General features: G+C 40.4%; 2 protein-coding genes across 3 annotated transcripts; both read left to right on the top strand.

The window, feature by feature from the left end:
• The first annotated feature begins 428 nt into the window (after positions 1–428).
• Positions 429–5260, top strand: zc3h10 (zinc finger CCCH-type containing 10). 2 transcript variants are annotated; one of them, XM_083938669.1, is made up of 3 exons: positions 429–446; positions 1595–2796; positions 4339–5260. In XM_083938669.1, exons 2-3 carry the CDS (start codon positions 1657–1659, stop codon positions 4849–4851), a joined length of 1653 nt encoding a protein of 550 aa, XP_083794795.1. In that variant the 5' UTR covers positions 429–446; positions 1595–1656; the 3' UTR covers positions 4852–5260. The 2 variants fall into 2 exon arrangements, with proteins under 2 accessions (XP_083794795.1, XP_083794794.1); XM_083938668.1 differs by having other exon boundaries at positions 437–610.
• A 670-nt stretch (positions 5261–5930) lies between these two features.
• LOC310965019 (extended synaptotagmin-1-like) lies at positions 5931–24697 on the top strand. The gene is made up of 52 exons (XM_083938400.1): positions 5931–6562; positions 7699–7740; positions 8726–8860; positions 8948–9021; positions 9129–9201; positions 9354–9443; positions 9619–9674; positions 10288–10408; positions 10514–10690; positions 10916–10998; positions 11222–11270; positions 11352–11441; positions 11534–11629; positions 12122–12193; positions 12285–12371; positions 12491–12640; positions 12843–12956; positions 13049–13225; positions 13353–13438; positions 13524–13572; positions 13755–13844; positions 13931–14026; positions 14123–14194; positions 14317–14403; positions 14532–14678; positions 14776–14882; positions 14972–15152; positions 15268–15444; positions 15568–15650; positions 16160–16208; positions 16300–16389; positions 16570–16665; positions 17027–17098; positions 17350–17436; positions 17514–17660; positions 17735–17853; positions 18111–18237; positions 18325–18407; positions 18610–18751; positions 19761–19937; positions 20037–20119; positions 20600–20648; positions 20762–20851; positions 21040–21135; positions 21219–21290; positions 21378–21461; positions 21565–21711; positions 21872–22020; positions 22554–22685; positions 23090–23192; positions 23513–23562; positions 23994–24697. Exons 1-52 carry the CDS (start codon positions 6194–6196, stop codon positions 24019–24021), a joined length of 5502 nt encoding a protein of 1833 aa, XP_083794526.1. The 5' UTR covers positions 5931–6193; the 3' UTR covers positions 24022–24697.
• The last annotated feature ends 306 nt before the right edge of the window (positions 24698–25003 follow it).

Below are 25003 nucleotides of genomic sequence, written 5' to 3'. Positions count from 1 at the left end.
TGGAAAATGGCAGAACAACATCGCAACAGAGCACCAACAACTAGATTACATTTATAAATGTAAAAAGAGGATCACAATTATATCTGGCGGTGTGATGAGTTGATGGAAAAGTGTTTGGAAAAATAAACAGATGAAGCAATACAATCGTCATTTCCGGTAAGTGCGGGCGGCAGTGTGTGATTTCAGACAGCACTTACTAGGGAAATTGAGTGCACCGATCGTGTCAGTACATAGGGCACACAGTGCACGGATGTCAGTGCACTCACTGCAGTGCGTCATTTGAGACACAGCAGTCTCCGGGTCTGCAGACACATACTATTGTTGTGCAGGCGAGTGCTGCAGTACCACACTTGGCCGCTAAGCCCATGGTGGCGTACGATGTCCTGTGGAAGAGGGTTGTCTTCTTCGTTGGTTACGCTATGGTGAAAGCTGCATCGATAAATGGGGTAAACAGCACTGGGACCTCGAGGAATTGACAGAAATAACACAAGCCTAGTTGTTTTTGTTGTTGCAGAGATTGCTGTATACATATAAGTGGATCAGAGCAGGGCGTTTTTGCGTTGGGAACCCCTCTGTTATCCTCTGGATCCCGCTTCTAGTTTCTATTGTGGTAAGACATTAACATGTAGCCACTTAGCTACACAACGCTCGCTAGCTTCAAAGGGCTTACTCCGATACGTGATACGACAGTGTGCTATGTTTACCGACGACTATTGTGTATTAAATTTAACTCCCATGATGTCGATCCAATGTTTCGTTATTTTGCCAAAACTCACACTGTTGTTGCTCATCACGGAGTGACAACGACAACTAGCCCTAGCTTAGTTTAGTTTATTTCTAACATGTAAAAAACAAAAAGCATATAGCAAGCACAATATATAAGTTCTCATAAACAAAAATAATTTAAGTAATAAATAAATGAATTAATACAAAAAATAATAAGTATAAGTATACTAAACAAAGGAACCGAACAAAAAATATTGTTATTTGATCTCTTGTTTTTGTGATCATTTATTTGGGGTTGTAAAGCCTCATGATGATATTTGTGATGACATGAATGTTTTCTTCGTGTTGTATGTTTGTTGTAATGTGATCCAGTGTAATGTATGTATTGTTTATTGTGACTTTTGTTATGTTTCTGTTTTATTGTTGTGGGTTTTTCTGGTCTAGCAAAAAAAAATCTTATAAACAACATGAATAGATTTTCACTTATCTGGTCCTATCCCTTCTCCATAATTTAAACAATTAAAACATGTTCATCAAATATACTTAGGCCTAGCCATATAACTTAACCATACATTTCTTTCCAGGATCTTTCACTGTTCGGAGAAGTTAGCCTTCATGACTGCCAGAAATATTATCTTTAGGCAACAAGGGGTAAATTGAAAAGATCACGGTTTGGGTTAAAATAGACCTTTTCTGACAGAAGGCTAACTTCAAATCATTCATATCCATACTCGCCTGTACTTCTAAAGCTAATATTTAAATGTGGTTTATGTTTTTGTCTTGCAGATCTTTAAATAGGAAATCTTTGAATACTCCAAGGAAAAAGATATTCATAACTTCATTACCTGTGTATGTGAATGTTTGACAGGTCACGTCCACCTCCCCTTCCACACATGAGTGCTGTTTTCTCCTTGAGCTGGGCCAAGCGCCATGCCTGACCGGGACAGCTCCTACCTGTCAGGTGGCAGTGGGAGTGGTGGTAGTCTGGGTGAGGAAGGAGGGTCTGGTTTGGCAAGCGGTTCAGCGGAGGGCAGAGGGGGTGTAGGAGCAGGTCTTGGAAGCAACCTTTCTGCCTCTGGGAGCATGGGAGGAGGAGGGGCACTCGGAAATGGCAACAACTGTGGGAACAGTGGAGGTGGGGGCCAAAGTGCAGACCCGGCCTTGGGTGGTGTCTGCAGGGACTTCATACGCAATGTCTGCAAGAGAGGAAAGCGCTGCCGCTTTAGACACCCAGACTTTAATGAGGTGCCAGATTTGGGAGTGCAAAAGAATGAATTCATCTTCTGTCACGACCACCAGAACAAGGAGTGTATGCGCTCCAACTGCCGCTTTGTCCATGGATCTAAAGAGGATGAGGACTGTTACAAGAAAACAGGAGAGCTACCCCTCAGACTAAGAGGTAAAGTTGCAGCTCGACTGGGCCTGTCCCCCATGGATCTTCCCCATAGCCGTGGGGAAGTTCCTATCTGCAGAGACTTCCTGAAGGGTGAGTGCCAGAGAGGCAATAAGTGTAAATTTCGCCATGTCAAAAAAGACTATGAATATGAGCCTTCCAGGGTTGGAGTAGGAGGTGTTATAGGGCCAGGTGCTAGTGGAATGGTAAACGCTGTGGGAGGGATAGGTGGTGGAGGAGGAGTTGCCTGCGGAGGAATGCAAGGACTTGTAGGAGGTGGTGTAAATAATATGATGGGGATGGGTTGCCCCAGCCTTGGCGGTTGCAGAGATCAAGGTATCACAGGAGTTGGGGGTGTAGGTGGAGGCGGGATGAGCACTTGTCTGTCCATAAGTTCTACAGGGCAACGGCGTTATGACAGGAGTTCATGCTCAGTGTATGACCCTCTGATTGAAAGCGGGCTGTTTGATGCAAGCTCCCTGGAGTCTTCCATGGATCACACTGCTCTGCAGTTGAAGAGGCGGCGGTTGGAGGGGCTGCGTCTAGCAGATGTGAGTGGAGGTGCGCACTATGAGCTGGGAGTTCAAGCTACGTTGCCTCCACGTCCTCTGGAGTACAGGTTCCTGGAGGAAGAGAACTCCCTGCTGAGGAAGAGAGTAGAAGAGTTGAAGAAGCAGGTTAGAATGAGAGAAAAAACTCACATTGTTTGGAACTTAAAGGCACAATGAGAAGGATTTCCCTAAAAAAAATGTATAGACAGAAAATATTTCCTCTTAATCATTACTTATGACCCTCTGGAAGTGTGTGTGGCAGTGTCTGTATCTGCAGAGAGACCAGTGCCCTCTGCCTGTATTTTCTTAATTTGAGATGTTTCCGGGCATCATCCTATATAAAAAGTGCCAGATTGTAAGCACACATCCAGGAGGAAGCTACAAAAAAGGCAGACAGTTCTAAAAAAACCTGCAAATACAGCAAGGCACAATGCCAGGCATACAAGCTTCTTCCAAAAGGAGAGTGAATTTGGAGTTGGCGTTCACCTGTTGGCAAGCACCATAACCTTCATTGAGCTGGGTAGGAGGGTCCAACTTTTGACGTTGTTTAGAAATCCCACTCATTATGCCTTTAAACAAATATACATTTTAAGACTTCTGAGAAATGTTTCTATGAAGATATACAGGAAATCAAATAAAATTATATATTTTTATTTATCATGCAATAATATGATTTGTTTTTCTAACAAATACCTAAAATAAGGTTGTGCAACATAACAGCCACCTTTGACAGTATAATGCAGTGCAATACAACGTTTTAACGAAGTTGAATTCTTAACTGATAACTTTTAACAAAATATAATGTAAAGTCACAAGGAATTCAGTTGCTTTTTTATATCTCGCTGCCAAATCAAATGACAAATTAATGCTTATTTGAGGCCTGTACTGTGGAGATTTTGTATATATCACGCCAACATCTTCTATGGATGAAATATAAAAAAAAACAGCTGAACAAACTTTTTGGTTAACGATTACTGGTTTGAGTAATTAAGTAAGTAAAAATGATGGTCAGGCTCTCAAATGAGGTTTTGCTGCTTTCTCTGTCTTATATGATAGTAATCAAAAATATTGTTTACATCTGGACTGTAGATCAGACAAAAGCTATGTGAAGGCATGACCTTTGACAAAATAATTGAGGGAAAACTATGCAGAATAATTGATAACATTTTAGTTGTAACCCTGGTTAGAAGTACAGTTGTGTTCCAGCAATATGAACTGTTTAGGTAAATTCATGTATGTAGTTGAAGAGTTAAGAATTACTTACTGGACCAAATGGAAAGTGTATTGTATTTACAGATAAAACCCTGTTTAAAGTAGTAGTGAGAGGATTTACGATAGGAGGTGGCGGCATGAGAGAATAATATATTTGTACACATTTAAAAAAAAGTTAAAGACTGGATTCTGTAACATAATAAGACACAGACACGCTAGGAAGAGTAAAGGGCGCTTGTATTGTCGATTTCTGCAGAAGCTGTGATTACGGTACTTGGTACACATATTAAATGTTAAAAATGTATTGCTGTCCAAAAATGAAAGTAGCTATAATTGTTAGTATCAACAGTGTTTTTTTGTTTACTTTGTTTCTGCCAGGCACTTATCCAGAGTTTCTGGCAGTGGACTTGCATTGAGCACGTTCCTTTTCTAACCAATGTCTTGTGTGTTTCTCAGGTATCTAATCTTCTGGCCACAAATGAAGTTCTTCTGGAGCAGAATGCCCAGTTTCGAAGCCAAGCCAAGGTGATGACACTGTCCTCTACTCCTGCCCCCACTGAGCAGAGTCTGGTGCCCCCTGTAGGCGCAATAAGTTCCTACAATCACAGCATTGCCCAGACTCACACCACCCTGAGCAGCTCTGGACTGCAGCCACGGCCTGTCACCCAGCAAGACCTGGTAGCTCCTACAGGCGCCCCTTCAGCACCACAGACTAATAATGCCCCACCTTCAGCCCCTCCGCCTCACCTCAACCCCGAGATCACCCCCCTTTCAGCTGCCCTTGCACAGACCATTGCCCAAGGGATGGCGCCATCTGTTTCTATGGCGCCGGTGGCTGTATCTGTGGCACCGGTGGCGGTGTCCATGACGCAGCCTCTGCCCGGCATCACCATGAGTCACGCCACCACCCCGATGGTGTCGTACCCTATTGCGAGTCAGAGCATGAGGATCACGACTCTGCCTCACTAACTGATTATGTGCAGGGTCGTAGCTATCACAAATCTGACTGTTGCATCCTTAACTGTGACTTTTAAAGTAGATGGTCTTGTTTTATTTGTATGAGACTCAACTGATGAAAGAACAGTGAAGATAAGACACTTCTCCACCAGAGGGCAGGATAAAGGCTTCTTCACTATGTTCCGTGGCAACATTACAGAGACTTTTTTCCCTACAGACTGACTGACCTGTGAACAGTTTGTGTAAGGAAATCTTTTCAAAAACCTGTACCATTTTGTGTGAGCCTTTACTGCAACACTGCTGTGATGACATAAAAACTTTGGAAGAAGTTTTATTTTATATTTTTGTGAATTGCTCTGGTGTAATGTAATTTTGGTACTTTGAAAATTTGAAGAAAAAAAAAAAACAACACCAGCAACTCAATGAACCTTGTGTTATCTGTCACTTTGTTTGCAGTTCCCTTCCCTTCAGTTCACAAGTTGTATATGCTCAGTTTGGTTTACACAGGTAAGATAAAGGCAGTTTCTTGTGGCAAATGCTCATTTCATGTCATTGCTTGAGTTGTTTGGGTGGAGTCACGTTGTGTAAACTCGATTATAATACCCTCTGCCTCTTCATTAGCCTCATATCCGCGTGGCTCTTCAAACAAGTGGAATATATGGTGTTGGTGCATGCCAACAAAGGGAAAATCATGGCCCAGGCTCCTGCAGTCACACCGGATCTAGGGGGATTGAGAAGAATGTCCAGTCTGCTGTTTTAAAATAAACTAGAGCTGCAGAAAGAATTGAGCAGAGGTGCTGGTGGGTTAACAATTTGACAGCAAGCAGCAACTTTACTGTCCATTTCTGCTTCGTCTGACACCATTTAAATAAGATGGTGGAAGTTATAACTGTATTTGAACTATTCCGAGGAAAATCTCGCATTTTTTATAACGCTGCAGTAATAACGGTGATTACTATAAATGGGATGAATGTCATGACGCAGCAGCGAAAGAGTCAAAGATGCGTTTTTCTCCTGCTTCAGACAGTGGGCGTGTTTTCATCCACATAACGGGACTGGGTGAGGGGCAGAATTTCTCGTTGTTGACCACTTCTTCTTCTGGGCTCTTTGCTTAAGTCGGTAAAACTGCTCCAGTTCAGCACTAAAATATTTTGAAAATATCATTAAAGATGCGACACGGACCAACGCTGAACTAGCGAGGTTACAGGCACGTGCAGCGGCGCGTTTGTTAAATCAGTTAGCTGACGTCAGTAATGGGACGTTAGGGGAACTTAACCGTTGAGTCCTTCCTAAAACTTTTAAACTGAATATATTTAATCAAACAGTAACAATATAGTTTCTAGAGGGAAGCAATATGCAAAGCGACAAAACGGAGCCGAGCGAAGCCAAGGGCGCCGACTGTGTGAGCGCAGACGACACCGGGGAAAAGGCACTGACTCCCGTGGAGACAGAAGCAGGAGGTCCCAAACCCAAAGGCATCAGTGCGGTCGCGGTGCTCTGGACGTTTGGGAAATGTCTGGGCGCCCTACTCCCTGTCTACCTGGCCGGTTACTACCGGGTCAGCACAAGCCTGTTGGTGTGCGGGATGATGGTCTACACAGGATGGAAACACGCCCGAGAAGCCAAGGAGGCTCGCCTGCAGTCAGCGATGCAGCTGCTCAACAACGAGGATGAGTACGCATCTATAAAAGTGTCCAAAATCAAGCGAGATCTCCCTGCATGGGTAAGAAATGCTCTCTACAAGCGTGTCTTCTATCATCACATATCCTCCAGATCAACACTATCCATCATAACTGTCATTGACCAAAATAACCCTATAATAAGAATAACAATGCAAAACTGTAGACTGTAGAAAATCATAATTTCACTGGACTAACAGGGAGCTTCCAGTAAAGCACCCTAATTATAGCCGTGACACTATTTTTAGCTGTTATGACATCAACCAAGTATTTTTTCTTCTTCTAGGCTGTCCTGGTAAGTATACACACAGTATACAACAACTTGTACTTTTAGTAAAGACTTCTGGGAAATTTTTTTTTTCTTCTCGTAGGCAATAAGTTAAAGTTAAGACACTGCTTTTTTAAAAAACAGGTCCTAAATGAATGTGTGCAGAAATCCCTTTATGCCATATGCAGTATTGTGTTTCCTCATTATTTCTGACAGGACTGTTGCTAAAATGTTCTGTGTGTTTGTATTTGTGTTTGGACTAAACCTGTTTAAAAGCATAATGGATGCAACAACAAAACATAAATCCAATAAGCTTTGGTGCGATTTTAATTAAAGACGGCTGGGAAATATTCACAAAGTATCATCGTTATGCTTCCTCAGACTATATATACTAAATATGGAAATGCTGAAACCCACGTGGGCCTGTTTTGACTCATAACATCTAACCACACCCAAATAAGGTTCCTGTGGATACATGTTTCATGTGATTTCAATGATTGTTTGCATAACCAGGCAGCATGCATACTCCTCAATAAAATATACAAAAAACAGGCATATCCATATTGCTGTCCATTGTGCATAATAACAAATGATGTGTAAGGATTTTCTTTAAGAATTAAACAATAAATATGTAAATTGTGAAAGCATTGTTATGTGTGAAAGATAAACCACACAATTAGCAAAAGCCATATCACTCAAAGTGATCTTTGAATCGAGAGTCGCTGCACTTCTTTGCTTTCCCTTTTATCTGAAACCTGGCGCAAAAAGCCCTGGGATAATATCAACAGTGCAAATGATGACATTTCCAGACCAGCATCAGCTAATGGTCGAATCATTTCCCTATCCTGTTGTGAGTTTATTAGGCCCTATGCATAATTAAAGTATGTACACTTATTGTTTTCTTTCCTTCAGGTCAGCTTTCCAGATGTTGAGAAGGTTGAGTGGTTGAATAAGGTAAACATATCAGTGGTTTCCTATTACACTTCATCTTATCACCATTTACACAAAGACACTAGTGTTTCCTCTTTTATTAAGCCCACAGCAAACACAAGCCTGTCTGTTCAGCTGTTGTGCCGATTGACACTTTGTAGAGTATGCTAAGTAATTAGCTGGTGCTAGCGGATATATGGTAGAACTGCTGCTGCCATGTTCCAGAAAAGGCCACACCCCCATTAGTGCAGCCACTGTGTCTGTACTGTAGAGAGCAGGCCTAGTGCCAGGCAACCGTCTCAACATTTCCATTTCATTACAGGATAGCACACAGGAAGGGGGAGGAGCTGCCCACTCCCCCAAACTAAATAAAACTACAGCCATTGTTCCCCCTGCCCGCTTTGCTTTTCTAGCCCAGAGAAATTATAGCCACTAACATACTGTAATAAAAGTATTGATACCAACAGGACCACAAGATCTATGCGTCAGAGAGACAGACAAAGCAGAGATTTGAGACTGGTTACCAGAGGGGAGATCAGCAGATTCCCTTGCTGCTCAGGCTGCATCCCTCCGAGGAGCAGGCAGCTGATGACTCACTCTCCATTTATGCCAGACTGGAACCAACTTTTTTTTTTTTTAACAAGCACACAAGCACACAAACAAGCAGTGCATCTGATTTTTGTTCTTTCCCGAAAGGAAGACTTAACATGTCCATGTAGCGACAGTAACATTTTGTAAAAATTGAGCACATGTAGAACACAGGGTACATTGTTGTTTATGGAAGGACTAAAAGTAGATAGCCAACAGCTGAGGAGACTCAACTGGCTACAGCTGTCTCTGTCATTCTTTAGTTTTGTCTATGGAAGCCACGGCATTTGACAGCTCTTTTTGTTTGAAGAGCTTTGTTAAAGAAGTGTAGTGTCTAGTTGCAGGGATGTACATTGTATATTATGGTATGTGTCTTACCAATAAAAGCAGCTTATAACCATGTCGTCGTTGGCTTGCCTAGGTGCTGCAGCAGGTGTGGCCCTTTGTCGGCCAATACCTTGAGAAGCTGCTTGTGGAAACCATCGCTCCATCTATCCGAACCTCAAGCACCCACCTCCAAACCCTCAGCTTCACAAAAGTGGACATGGGAAACAAGGTGAGTCTATGACACTGCTGTAAAGATTCACACATATAATGCATGTTGTTTGTATTGTGGTGAAAATTTGCTTTCTGGTTGTTCCAGGCCATGAAGGTTGTAGGGATCAAGGCACACACCGAGAACGACAAAGGACAAGTCCTGCTAGATCTGTATATTAGGTGAATGTTTATCCATTGCTCTTTGGATTTGTAAGTCACCGTCATCTCTGTATTACAGCTTTTAGACGCCATTATTGTTCATTACATTTTTGTACTTGTGTCCTCAGCTATGTTGGCAATGTAGAAATCGACGTTGAGGTAAAGAGATACTTCTGCAAAGCTGGAGTCAAAGGAATACAGGTCTGTCTTCTTTTCAAGCTTGAAAGACTTATTTGACTGAATTATATCAAGAAAAACATGTTCCCTGTCAAAAAGGTTAACTGAAATATCCAGACAATCTGCCATTCTGGAAGCATGTATGGTTTCACACCTTTTTTCTTTGCTGTCCTCAGCTACATGGAATGATGCGGGTGATTCTGGAGCCTCTGATTGGAGATGTACCCATAGTGGGTGCGGTCACCATGTTCTTCATCCAGCGGCCTGTACGTCCATCTACATTCAACTCTTTGTCCTTTTTTCTTGTTGCCCCTCAACCCCCACTCCTGTGACCATCATGTATCTCAGTCGAGTCTCGCATGCTTTTCACGCTATTGATTTCACATCGACCGTTGTTGGTTTGCTACATACAGCACATTCCTCTGTCTTATCTCTTCACAGAAACTAGACATAAATTGGACTGGATTGACTAATTTGTTGGACATCCCTGGACTGAAGTGAGTCATGCTTAAATAAACTTTCATTTGTTTATGTATTAGTAATAGTCATGATCTTATACGGTAACGAACACAACCTGACAATATTTTTATAGGTCCGATTTTGTAAATAGTTAGATTTCCTTGTTTATCTTGATTATAAAGCAGGTTGAGGTACTCTATAAACACTGTCAAAAGTATCCAAATGTTCAGTCCACAGAGAAAAGCACACAGTCTATATACAGAAACTGTGTCAGGACCTTCATTCAGTTGTGATGTCACAACTATACTATACATAGGTATAAAATGCAGCTACAGTGCTGTTACGTCATTCCCCGGCTGCAATGACAGAGATGTAGAATACCCAGTAACTTTGACCAATCAGAGCAGATTGGGATTTGGGAGGGGCACTTAAAATGACTTAAACAGAGCGTTAAAGCATGTAAACATGTTCTATTAGAAACCCCAAATACAAGTATGAACCTGAAAATGAGCATAATATGGGAACTTTAATGTTTGGGTTTTATTAAGTAAATAGTAAGTTCTATAGGCAATGAAAATTGCCTATAGAACTTACTATTTTGTGAATATACTATTTGCGAAATTACTTTTAAATTACATTTCTTTGTCTCAGTGTCATGTCTGACAGCATGATTATGGATGCCATTGCCTCCTTCTTGGTGTTGCCCAACCGCCTGGTTGTCCCCCTGGTTCCAGGCCTGCATGTGGCTCAACTACGCTCTCCTTTGCCCAGGGTAAAGCCTGAATATGCACCTACAGATATTGGGAGCCTGTTTTATAACTCCACATCTCGGTCAACACAAGTATATTACATCTAGATCCCTCTTTTTCTGTGTTAGGGTGTGGTGCGCATCCACCTACTGGAGGCACAGAATCTAGCAGCAAAGGACAACTACATGAAAGGGGTTATGGCAGGCTTATCTGACCCCTATGCCATATTGAGGGTTGGCCCTCAGACCTTCACCTCCAAACATGTTGACAACACAGACTCTCCCAAGTGGGAAGAGATTTATGAGGTAAGGAGAATGGAGAGTTTTATGGAAAGCTTGATATTTGTGTCATCATCGCACAGGTGTTGGAAGACTCATTTATCATTTCACTTTGTTCTGTACATGAGGGATTAGACTGTAACAGCGCTGGGAATGTTCATTTTCATTCATGGTGGCATCCGGCTGCAGCCAACTTCCATAAAAATCCCTCTGTCAGTCTTCATGTCCTTGTGTGTGTGTCTGGTACATCAGGTTATAGTCCATGAAGTGCCTGGTCAAGAGTTGGAGGTGGAGGTATATGACAAAGACACAGACCAGGATGATTTTCTGGGCAGGTACATGTACATATTCATGTCTCTTGTGTGCCTACATTGAATCTCACATTGCCACCTTTCATCTTTCACCTTTCGTGGAAAGAGTTATCTAGCTTTTTTTTAATCATATATGTGTTTGTACTTGTAAGTTACAACATCTGCTTTCTATGCTATGATCCTTGTCATTTTTAGCAATATATTTTCTTCTTTTTATTGAATTCTGTCTTACAATTCTCCAATATAGGACAAAATTGGATTTGGGCATTGTGAAGAAATCCATTGTTGTTGATAATGTAAGTAAAAAGCTGTTCATCATCTCACTCCACTTTTTAAGTATTTGGATCGTAAATGCATGCCTGTGGCTTTCTTCCCAGTGGTTCACTTTGAAAGAAACTCCGACAGGACGGGTTCATTTCAGACTGGAGTGGTTGTCCTTGCTGCCTAGCACTGATCGACTAGAGCAGGTTTGAGTCACTTGTTTCCACTGGTGCATTTCTCTTAAGTGATTCTAGAGTATAATTTTATTTTATTTTCTGTTTGCAATTCTGCCCTTCAGGTCCTAAAGAGGAATGAAAGTGTCACCAGTAAGACTGCAGATCCAACCTCTTCAGCCATATTGGTTGTATATCTGGACAAGGCTGAGGCACTTCCCGTGAGTCAAATATCTCTACCCTCTCTGCCCACATTTGTGCTCAGCTCAGAGCTGCTTCCTGTGTATGATTAAACTGGGGCAGAGCTGTAACTGCCACCTGTCTTGACATTCCACAAAGTTGTTGCGTTAGCCTCTAACCCCGTGCCCTTCATTGAAATGTGGACAATGTGGCTAATTTTATCCGAGGCTGTTATGACATATTTTCCTACTGTGCCCAATTCTGCTGTCATAACATATACAAAAAGCAACAGTAGTGTCAGAATCTTTGGAATGAAACTCAGTCTTTGCGGTTTGCAGATTTATACTTCCTGATTATACCATGTGGTGTGGTGCTTCCTGACAGCTATTTGTGCTGTTGCTATGGTAGCCCTATACACACTATTATTCACATCAGCCATGTGTTGTCAGGATGGTAGATAAAGTCTATTTATTGCTCTGCTCCTGGTTACAGAATATTCACATGCCTTAGTCATGTTTATCTATATATTTTAGATGAAGAAGGGAAATAAAGAGCCCAATCCCATGGTGCAGTTGTCTGTGCAAGACATCACGAGAGAGAGCAAGGTACATCTCCCGGGGAACGCCCATTATAACTTTGTAGATTGTGATTCATTTATTTATATTTTATATGCATACTATTTATTCCCGCCTTAAGACTTGCTACACAACCATTAATCCAGAGTGGGAGGAAGCTTTTACCTTCTTCATCCAGGATCCTCGGAAGCAGGACATAGACATTCAGGTAACAGCTTGTACGATTAGCTTCCCTGCACTGAACTTTGTGTTCGATACTCTGATAACTTGCTGCAGTCTTATTTTTATATATATCTAAATGGCTTTCCTTCTTGTTAAAATAACCAGGTGAAGGACGCTGATCGTGTGCAGACATTGGGCAGTCTGACCATCCCTTTGTCCCGTCTGCTGTCCAATTCTAATCTTTCTCTGGACCAGTGGTTCCAGCTGGACAACTCTGGATCTGCTAGTCGCATCTATATCAACACAGTTCTCAGGGTAAATGGCAACAAGATCCATTCACTAATCCTGCACTGCATTAGACCAATGCATGACCAATTAATACATTGGAAATTTGAAAAAACAAAACAATGTTAACAAATCTTTTCACATGTCTCAACTGAGATTAAATAAAACCGTCGTCCGTAGTCACATTTTATTTAGCTTCTTTCTGACTCCTGTCTTTTCTGATGTATCATAGGTCCTGTGGTTAGATGAGGAACGTATTCCGTCTGATGTGTCATCTAATCTGGAGGCGGGCATGTCCAAACAGCTGCCTCAGCAGACCTCCCCTCATCCTAGCTTTGCCACAGAGGTAATAGAGGAGAGTACAATTAGGATTTTGATTTAGGATTGTGTTTTCTCAAACTGCACGTGCTTATTGTAATGTGTTTGTAATTTTTTCAGGGACTGCTTAGAATTCACCTGTTGGCAGGGCAGAACCTTGTTCCGAAAGATAACATGATGGGGGGCATGGTAAAAGGCAAGAGTGACCCCTATGTCAAGATCAACATCGGGGGCGAAACATTCACCAGTGAGGTTATCAAGAGTAATCTTAACCCCACATGGAATGAGATGTATGAGGTAAATAACACAATTGTTACAGTTATTTATTGAAAGAACACTATTTTGTTACAAAATTAATAGAAGAAGCTGAAATTTGCATGTGTTTGTAAATGTCTGCTGTCCTTTGAAATTGGCAACCCCTCAGGTGATTCTTACCCAGCTGCCTGGCCAGGACCTGCGTGTTGAGGTGTTTGATAAAGACATGGACATGAAGGATGATTTCATGGGAAGGTACAAGAGCTATAAATAATTCAATTATGACATAAAGTTAATAGATTTAAAGATACATTCTAATCTCGCATATCCTGACATACAGGCTCAAGATCAGTCTGAAGGACATCATTGATTCTCAGTACACTGATCAGGTGGGGCACACTGTTGCATGTTTAGCCTCAAAGAGTGTGGTCAGAAAAGGTGGACAGAAAGCGTGCCAGAATTTAGGTCTAACTCACGTGGGTCTCTAACTCCCTTTGATGAGACCGTGAACCCTTTGCATATACATCTGTGATATATAACTGTGTTAAAATAATTCCAATTCTTCGCTCAGTGGTACACTCTAAGTGATGTTAAGTCTGGTCGAGTTCACCTGATACTGGAATGGGTTCCAACAGCCTCAGAGTCTGGCAGATTAGACCAGGTCCGTATTCCCAGATAAATCATGGATTAATAGGATGCTGATGTTTTGCTTGATCCACACTCACTGGATTCTTCCTGTGTTTACAGGTTCTTCAGTACTATTCCAGACAGTCCTACCAAAACAAGGCGGTTCCCTCAGCGGGCCTACTATTTGTCTTAATGGAGCAAGCGGATGGCTTACCAGTGAGTCTTTTTCTACCGATATTAAGGATGGAGTTAGGATATGCAGTTGATGTTCAGAATGTGATTTTGTTGTTATTGCCCGGTTGTCTCACACAGGTTAAGAAGAGTGGCAAGGAGCCAAAAGTGGGAGCAGAGATTACTCTTGGAAAAATGTCCCGCAAAACTACCGTAAGACCTCAAACTTCATTTAGTTTAGAATTGATAGCACTATGTTTTAAGGTACTTTCTACAGCACTGATTGTCTGTTTGTTTGTCTAAACGATATCTGCCGGACTCTTGCATCCCTGAAGGTGTGTGATCGTACCACATCACCTCAGTGGAATGAGGCATTCTGCTTCCTCATTCGGGACCCTAGAGAAGAGATTCTTGTTGCGAAGGTACGCTGGCTTCAGTGCAGAATCAAAGTGGCACAGAAAGAATGTCGTCATACAGATGCAACCAGTGTGATCTCTGATATATACTGTACATACTACCTATGCTAACAAATTGCATTGTGTTTCTCCAGCTCTCCCACAGCTGGACCTTGCCCATTGGTTCCTTGGTCGTGCCTATCAGAGAGCTGCTCTCCGAACCAGAGCTGATCCTGGACCAGTGGTTCCATCTGGATGGAGCCTCACCTGAGAGCCAGGTTCTTCTTAGAGCTGAACTAAAGGTGATTCCCCTGTCATTTTCTTAACCTGTCTTGTTCTAATTCTCTAAATTTCCCTTTTCTCTATAGCTTTCATTATATGTCCTCTTTTCAACTACAGATGCTGATTCCCAGCAAATGTCCAGGCGCCCCTGAAAAGGCTAAGGTCACGTCAGCATCAGACTTTTCCCCTGCTCAGCAAAAACAAGAGTCGGACACAATGCTGAGGTGAGATAATTCATTCGAAAAGTCTTTATTTTCTTTCTACTTGTGCTATTGTCTCTTACAGTTTTCTTTGCTACTCTTTATGTGTTTAGGTCAAGTTCAGTGGATACTCCTCCTGTGGAGACTATCACCTCTTCGGTGACTTTACATGAAGATCTTGACGTTGGCACGGAAACAGCAGCTGTAGTGATTGAAGAGAAGGTGCAAGAATTACCAAGCCCTGCCATAGCACAACCTCCTCATACTTCCCCAGACCTCAGCTTTGCCAGTGAGGTAACATCACAAAATGTTGTATCTGCAGGGGCAGATACATGCAGCAAGGCATGGCACAATCACATTTAATAAAAAGAAAAGTATAAATATAATGTTATATGATCCCTTCTGGTAGGGGCTGCTGAGAATCATTCTACTGGAGGCCCAGAGTCTGGTCGCCAAAGATAACATGATGGGAGGTATAGTAAAAGGCAAGAGTGACCCATATGCCAAAATCAGTGTTGGAGGGTTTGCGTTTAAGAGTAATGTGATCAAGGAGAATCTGAACCCAGTCTGGAATGAGATGTATGAGGTGTGTATAAAAGGACTGGACAGTCTGATTTACTCTCAAGTATGATTTCAAATAAATATGACGAAGCTAATACTTATATGTTAAACACTTTTTTATTAATTAAACTGTTCTGTGGTCCCACAGGTGGTGCTGAGGCCTCAGTCAGGACAGGAGGTGCAGGTAGAGCTGTATGACAAAGACATGGACAAAGATGACTTCCTGGGCAGGTGAGGGCTAATACGGCTATTTGTATGACTGGAAGACATAGTGGGTCAATATGTTTACAGGCCTAAACTGTAGTTAAATCACCGTAAAGATAAAAAACAGGTGTATATATATATATATATAGTGTGTATTTGAAGTTCGATATATGGGTGGGCAAAATGGAGAAAATTAAATATATATCACAATATCTTTTTACTAAATTCCTCGATATCGATATTGCGACGATATTGCAGGGTTGACTATTGGTGCTTTCGCAAAATAAATTACACAATGACATTTTTGATCAATAATCATCGTGAATGTGGATATAATGAGTTTGTTTTTTGTTTTTTTCATTCATTCATTCATACTTACATTTCTCATGTAAACAAAATGTTTTACAGCTTTAGAAAATATGAATAATTTAGATTTAATTTCTTTGGGCATTTTAAGGGTCTGGCTTCATTTTTTACAGATCATGCATTTAACTGCTATTGTGTAAAATATGCAAAAATCTTTTCATTGAGAGCAGATGCAAAATCAGTGTGGCAGACATCATCCGGTCCCAGTTCACAGACCAGGTCAGTATCTCATGCCTTACTGTATCTTAGTTGTTGCTGAGTTTTGATAATAATCAGGCTCTCATTCAGTAAGTGTACATCTATGTTTCAGTGGTACACCTTAAATGAAGTGAAGTCTGGACGCGTTCGCCTGATACTGGAGTGGGTACCAACAGTGTCCCATAATGACACCCTGGACCAAGTTGGTGCACATTTTTTATTGTTTATGTTTCCTTTCTTATTCATGCATATATTTATAATTAATTGAATTGCCCATTCCTCCCACATTTGTACTATTTAAAATATGATAGCCTTCTCAGTTCACCCTGCACGTCAGTATTGAGTCATCGTAATGTATTTTTCATGTGATTCTCTACTGCAGGTGATGCAAGCGCAGTCTCTTCAGTCTTACAAGAACAAGGCTGTTCCCACTGCAGCCCTGCTCTTTGTTCTTGTTGACAGAGCACACTCATTGCCTGTGAGTCTCTTGTAATTTGGTACTGAAAAACATTATAATAGGTGTACTGCCTCTGAGTTATAGATAGACAACCGTTTTAAAGGCACGTGTTGATAAACAAACCATCTATTGGCATATAGTGGAAAACTTCTTCTATTCCTAAATATATTGTTTTTGTAAGTAATCACTAGATTAAAAAAAATGAAGACTTTGAGAAATAGTTGCTGCTTGCTATGCAACAATCACTCTGATGTATTATGTAAAGATGGGATCTGGGAATGTTTTTATTCTTTAAAAAACAGAGAAATTGGATCTCGGCCTGCCTTAATTACAGAGTGCATACTCACATAATGTTATGTGTTCTGTGTCTTTCTGTGTTCAGTTTAAGAAAAGTGGGAAGGAACCCAAGGCTGGGGCCGAGCTTGTGTTTGGTAACACAACTTACAAAACCAAGGTATGAGATTGATTATAAAGACATTAAACAAACACACATACTTTAACTATGCCAGCCTGGATTGCAACTAATGAATATTTGTTTCAAATATATGTCATACGTATCATATTGTTTAATCATGTGTCTATAAAATGTTCTTAGAAAGTCCCCAACACAATTTTCCAGAAACCAAACTAGTGTGTTGGTAAACAGTTATATTTTATGTGATAAATGACAAAAAGCTACTATGGTTAATGTTTTTCTATTTGAAGGTATGCGATCGCTCCAGATCACCTCAGTGGGATGAGGCCTTCTACTTCTTGGTTCGCGACCCCAGAGAGGAGATGCTGATAATGAAGGTAAGTGTATTGCACTGCAATATCTGAAGAACATCTCTGCCCCCGACTGGCATTATAAATGTGTCCTTATCTCGTAGTTGTCGAGCGCATGGGACCAGCCAATGGGATCTCTTGTAGTCCCTGTGAGAGAGCTGCTCTCTAAACCACAACTGGTCTTAGACCAGTGGATGGCTCTGGATGGAGCCTTACCTGAAAGTGAGATCCTACTGAGGGCTGAACTCAAGGTAAGAGTGGACACACAGGATTATTACCGCTGTGGTGCATAGATTGGAACCTAGAATTATTGTATTGTTGACAGGTCCTGAGCTCAAGGATGACTGAAGCTCCACAGCCTTCTGTGACGGATTCAAAGAAAGAAGAGATGGTTATTTCCACAACCAGTGAGAATAAAAAAAGCTCAAAGCTGACAAAAGATGAGTGAGTCAAAATACTAAAACTTGTACTATGGTCTTATTTGAAAAGCACCGAAACCATACCACTTAGTGTCATTTAAATAAATAAATTAATAAATACACTTTTGAGTTAGTGGGATGTACAAGCAAATGTGCCCTGTAAAATGTGATTTTAAAGTACAATTGTAGCTTTTTAATTTATTTTAAAGAAGCTAATATTGTCCATTAGTTCCATTCAGGAATCTGGCTCTGGTGTTTTGTAACAGCAGTGTGTATTTTCAGATTGGTTGCAGTATCCAGCCAGTTTAAACACTCTGAAGCAGCAGATGCTGTGAACTACACAGAAGATGAGACTCCCGCTGAGCCAGCTGCCATTCATACTGCACCTGATACGTTACCTGCTGCTGCTGTGAGTCATAGCACATCATAGTCAGCTGTTCTTTTGCTTAACCTGCCTGTTTTCACCTGCATAACCTTCTTTGTAATTCTTGCTCAGCTGGTGGAGGAACCGACAGAACCAGAAGAGTATACTACACAGTCAGACCCAACAGAAGACTTTGAACAAATGCAAACAGCGGGGTGAGCTCCACATCACAGCAAATAAGACCACATTTCTTTGCTTCATTGTTGCTACAAAGATCTATAAATGGGAAGAACCGAAAGAACCCGAACAAAAACCATGTTTAATTTCTGTATTTTGTGTGTGTGTGTATCTGTGTATGTGTGTGTGTGTGTGTGTGTGTGTGTGTGTGTGTGTGTGTGTGTGTGTGTGTGAATGTAGTACTGGTTTAGGCGACCTTGCTCACGCCACAGTGACTGGTCTTCCTGCCGACACCCTGGGTCCAGCAGAGGTTACGGAAATTCCTAAAGTTGAAGAAGTTCTTCCACAAAACACCATACCCAGTCAGGGCTTTGGTGAAGAGGTGGGTTAAGTAGTTGCCTTGATTAAGAGAATGAACGTTGAATAATTAGCTTCCATCAACTGTACAGTGGGATTTGTTCTCTGTAACTGCCCCTTTTTTAATTTGTTGTATATAAGCAGAGTATGGCAAGGTGCAGGACCCTCCTCTTTTCTTCCAAAGTGAACACGTCTTTGACATTATTGTTCTCATCATTATAGTGGAGAGCATCAATCAAGAAATACTGTTAATATCATAAATTCAATGTCTGGGGCAGAGCTCCATTTGTCTGATAACTGATGACACTGACAATAATATTTTGCTGGTCATTAATTTTGTCCAAAATCAATTGATGGTGTATAGTTCACTAAACTGATGCTGCTGGGTCTCAGCCTCATCATGTGGGTTTTCTGAATAACCCCAGCCATTTTCCAAATACTATGAATGTGCAGGATAAAGAATGTGTCTTAATCCTGTTAAGTTCTAATGTGGAGATTTGATGGATCTGGTGCATGATCTAATGAACTTCTGCATAGGTACCTGTGTCACACCAGCTACATTAAAAAAAGAGTAATTTCCAGACAGGAGGCACAAAATGAAACGTGCCAACCTTTGTATTGTTTATATAATGTAAAAAGTCTGGTGTGAGGGAGGGACCTTTACCATGGAAAAATAAACACTATTTAGTCAGACAACAGGAAAGATATCCTTTAGATATCTTATAAAAGTTAACTTTGATATCCTACTGTGGCATAATGTGCCTCTAAAGAAAATGAAAAGGCAGGTTTTAGAAGTACTCCTATGGCTGTGTTCAAAGAACCATTCAAAGGCTTAAATATATATTTAAAGAACTTGTTCTAAAATTATGACACAAGGGGGAAACGTCTTGAACTTCTATGTAGATGTTGTGTTTAAGGCACACAAGCCTGATGATTTTTGTGCTGAAATATACAGTATACCAGCTTCACACACTATGTTGTTTGTTCAGTGACTCCCTGTATATTTCGGAACATTTACAGTTTTCATCCTGCAGGGGCTGCTAAGGATTCACCTGTTGGAGGCCCAGAATCTGATTGCCAAGGATAACCTGATGGGTGGCATGGTTAAGGGCAAGAGCGACCCCTATGTCAAGATCAACATCGGGGGAGTTACTTTCAAGAGTCATGTTATTAAGGAGAATCTGAACCCAATATGGAAGGAAATGTATGAGGTATGAAGTGTTCTGGGTTTAAGCATTGACACATGTTGTCTGGATCTCAACACATGTTCAGTATATTGTACAAATATGTTATTTGTTTGTTTTTTAAAGCTGATTTTGAGTGGGCCCAGCGTCCAGGAAATCAAGTTTGAAGCTTTCGATAAGGATTTAGACTCGGATGACTTCCTTGGCAGGTGTGTGTCTTAATGTTGGTCAATCAGTTACTTTTATTAGTACTCAAGATACAAAGTGTACACTGATCTGCATGCTAAGAATTCTAACAGACAAACACCTGTGACTTAACAAAATAATGGACTGAAATACTTCAATGCATACAAATAAATACTGTTGCATAGATTCGCCTTGAATTGAGTGGTGCTGATTATCACAGATCAAATAAAAAATTTGCAGCTACCTTTTTTTATTTTAATAATTAATTTACTATAAAGTTTCAGAGGTGTCCCAAAGCTCCCAGGCATCGACATTAACTGAATATTTCATGTGGTTGGATTTAAAAAATATTATTAGTATTTATGAATACCTGTAAATGATCTGCATTAAACTGTACAGTTGATTGTTTTTCAGCAGTTTTCATTAAATGTCAACGTATGAAATCTTTGTTTTGGGAAGTCAGAAATTAATATCTTTTTATTCGAACACTTTCATGTTCACAGATTCAGCATTAAGCTAAATGAGGTCATCAGATCCCAGTACACAGATCAGGTTAGTCAATGATTCATGATCTGAAGTCATGCCATTTGATTTCTAATCTTTCTTCCGCGTCATTCCTGAAGGGTGTTGCCTCGTTTCTTTAACTGACTTTGTCTCTGTTGCAGTGGTACACTCTGAACGATGTGAAGTCTGGGCGTGTCCACTTGATACTGGAATGGGTTCCTACAGTGTCTAATTCAGTCAGACTTGACCAGGTTGGTGCCTCAATTATGTTACAGCTTCCTCACCCAATGCTTATTCAAAAATAAACATGCACCACTGACGTGCCCATAACCAAGCAGCCTCCTGTATAATGCTGCTGAGTCACATTCCAATACGCAGAGCACATTATTGACATTGCAAAGCAATCATCAGGCCTAACTGGCTGTGCTCCATGTCCCAGGTGTTGCAGCTTCAATCCCTCCAGTCTTATAAGAACAAGGCTGTACCCTCTGCTGCTCTGCTCTTTGTCTATATGGAGAGAGCACATTCATTACCTGTAAGTCACCTGCAGCACATTTACATACTGTGATGAGATTCCTTATTATAATAAAACATGAATGCCTCTCTTTTCCTTGATAGTTAAAGAAGAGTGGAAAGGAGCCCAAAGCTGGAGCTGAGCTTATTTTGGGTGAAACAACCTACAAAACCAACGTGAGACTCTTGATGCACGGCGTTCTATTGTCAGTCTGATGGATCAATTATTATTATGTTAACTCTTATCATACATTTTGTCTTTAGCTGTGTGAGCGCACTACCAGTCCCCAGTGGAATGAGTCTTTCTATTTCCTGGTCCATGATCCTAAACAGATGCTTGTAGTAAAGGCAGGACATTTATTTACACATATTCTGCATCTCACATTTAACAACAGTGATGTTGGATTGGATTTTTTACACTCTCTCTCTCTTTCTCTCTCTTGCATTGCAGTTATCCAGTGGCTGGGACCAGCCAATGGGATCTCTGGTGGTTCCTGTGAGGGAGCTGCTTGAAGAACCACAGCTGGTCCTGGACCAGTGGTTCCATCTGGATGGAGCTGCACCAGATAGTCAGGTCCTGCTGAGGGCTGAACTCAAGGTGAAAAAACACACACACACACACACACACACACACACACACACACACACACACACACACACACACACACACACACACACACACACACACACACACACACACATGTTGTTTTATATTAAATAACAACATGTGAAAAAATGACACATGTTTTTTTGAATAGGTCCTAGAGTCCAAAATGGTGGATATGATCAGCGCAGGGACTCTACCCTGTGCTGCTTCTGGTTGTGGATCTGGAAACGGGCAGGTGAAGTTGTCTCTTGCATATGCCTCGCAGGAGAGACAGCTCATCGTTATCGTCCATGCCTGCAGGTGAGCTTCCTCGAATACTGTATTTCAGTCGAATTGTGTTCTCACAAATGATATTCTGTTGGTATAATAGGTTTGGTTTAAGGAAAGGCTTAATGTTTTTTTTAATTCAGACTCTATTAAAAGTTTGTTTCCCAGATATCATGGCACCACTTCAATTATATAAATAAATTAAAAACCTAGGTCTCATTTTCCGGGAATAGGATACAGTATAGTTAGTCATCTCTATGTTCTATTGAAAAGTCAGATTTTATTGTCTTTACTAGAACACTATTAAAACACTATGGCCTGACTCTTCATTTGTAAAATACTGCTTGTTTATAGTAACAATGAAACGGGCTCTGCTTTAAAAACCTATGAACCTACCCTTTGAGAAAAACCTACAATTTAACATGAGGTCATTGTTGATGACAGCTCTAACTTACAATGAGGCATTATACTGTTCTAATACACTGGGACTTAATATAAATAATTTAATATTCTTATGCTTTAACGTTTATACTTATTTAAGATATGGTTTCTTTTTCTGTGTACAGAGGTCTGCTTTCTCAAAGTAAGGATGGTGTAGACAGCTATGTCTCCCTCATGCTGCTGCCAGACAAAAGCAAAGGCACCAAGAGGAAGACCGCAGTGAAGAAAAGAGACCTCAACCCAGAATACAATGAGAGGTAATTATCTAATTGTCTTAATATTCCTATGCAACTTTTTTTTTCTTTCAGGATCTATGTTTGTGTTCACATTTAATCTTTGTCATATTTTTTAAGGTTTTTATTTAATTATTTATTTAATTATTTTTAATATACTTTATTGCGGCAGTTAACACAAATTTACATTTGATTACATATGATGTTGTTCATGTTTATAGCTTTCCTACAATGTCTATATATTTTATAGGGAAAAAATAAAATGAATAAAGTACTAGTAAAGAATATTAAGTAGGCTAGTATGATCCATTGTTGCACATATATACAGTATACACATGCAACATATACATATATATACTGTACATACAAATATGTACAAACCTACACATGCAAAAAAATGACTCTTCAATACTCTTTGATTCTTTAAGGTTCGAGTATGATGTGTCTGCGGATGAGACGAGATTTAGACGCCTCAGTGTGTCAGTGAAGAACAACTCAGCCTCGTTCAGGAGCCGCGACGTCATTGGACAGGTCAGTCTGAGACCTCCAAGTGCAACTTTCTCATATCACTTAAACTTTTCTGCGTCACACACAAACAGCGGCCGAAGGCTAATAAGTAACCATCAGGGTATGCAAAGAATGTCACATGTGATTACTCTACAACACACATTAGTATAACTTAGGTTAATCCACACTTGTAGAGATGTGGCCCAGCTGTACACTAATGTCTGGTAACTTTTTAACTGTTTTGGAGTCCCTAACTTTGCACTGAATATATCCATAAATACTGCTTATACACAAGATGTATGTACAGCTTATACAGATGTTAACATGCCATTTATGTTCTTTAGGTGCAGATCGAGTTGGCCCAGGTTGACCTGGTTTCTGGTGTCACAGAATGGTGAGCGGAGCAGACTGTTTTAAATTTGTTAAGTGATACTCAAATTGAAAGGTGGCTGCAATAACCTCAGTTTCCTCACTGACAGAAAACTGAGAGTGTAGTTAGCTTGGATTAATGAGATTTTCATAACATAAAAAAAACATACATAGAAACTTCTCAAACCTCTCCGAAAAGCATAAACAATTATTCGCTATCAACCCATATCTTCAGTTAAACAGTGATTTACCAAAGTATGGCTAAGTACTAACACAGTAACACAATAAGTAATCAGTACATATGGACAGCAGAGAAGCTGGTTATCATGCAGGAGTCATTTGAGAAGTTTCTGTGGAGTACAGCTTAACTATGCATCTGGTTTTCTATGAAATGATTGCTGGTGATTTAATTCACTGTCAATTTTCATTTAATCCTTGTCCCTCTATTTGTTCCAGGTTCACCCTGAAAGACGAAGCTGAATAATCTACTTGCATCACTCAAACTGGCATTGTGCCACTGCTGCAGCTCACACTGATGCCTTCTCCTCTCCACATCTGCATACAGTACCACCATGCCAGCCTTACCTGCATCCACGCAGCTCTCTGTGTTATAAACATATAGTATAGAATTGGTATATTCACCCAGATCAATACTCTCACCAAAGTTAAGTAGGCTGAGTTGACGAGGGAAAGCTGAAGGTTACTTTACTATATGTAGAGATAATAGTTTTAAAAAAGGAGTGTAGCAAGTGAAAGATGAACGGGTCCTGGAAGAATGAAGTCATATTTAGTTTATTTGTTTGCTTTTTTGCTACAAAAATGATTAAAATCTGAGATTATCTTGTTTGAAGTGCAGTAACATTTTTAGACTATAGATTTGTTTATGTAATACTCATGAATGCTAATGCCATTTCAGTATTTTGGATCTGCTATATGACAGGATTTCATTGAAGTTATTTTATGTCACAGCACCTTGCTATGTTTGTCTTGTCATTGCTTCTGAAAACATTTTTTATAAGAATTTTTTTCTACATTTATTTGTTACACCTGCGTCACAATTAGATCATGGTATGTTTGATTTTGTGTATATTTGCAAAGATTATGGATCAGATCCAATGTTGTTTGTGGAAGGTACATATAACAAAATAAACAGACTTTGCACAGCTCACTTTTTTGATTTGTGGAACTGTTTTTGACGGGGGAGGGGGTGTTTATGGTTTCATTGGATTAGCAGTTAAACTGGGTATCACTTATTTCTTAATTGTTTGATAGAACAAAATTCTCTTTCGGCTAAGGGGTCATTAGCTTAAAATGTTGAAGGCCCCTGATCTATTATAATATATCAGTTTATTTGTTGATTATAGAGTTTAGTATCTAAAGCTGCAGCGGAGTCAACGTATAGAGAATCCCCCATCAAATGCAGTGAAGGAGTAGTGCCTTCAAATTGAGTTATTACTAAAGCAAAA

The sequence above is a fragment of the Echiichthys vipera genome (genome assembly GCF_963691815.1).
Source record: "Echiichthys vipera genome assembly, chromosome: X".
NCBI lineage: Eukaryota > Metazoa > Chordata > Actinopteri > Perciformes > Trachinidae > Echiichthys > Echiichthys vipera.
The sequence above is the reverse complement of the archived record's forward strand: the minus strand, read 5'-3'. Positions and strand labels throughout refer to the sequence as shown.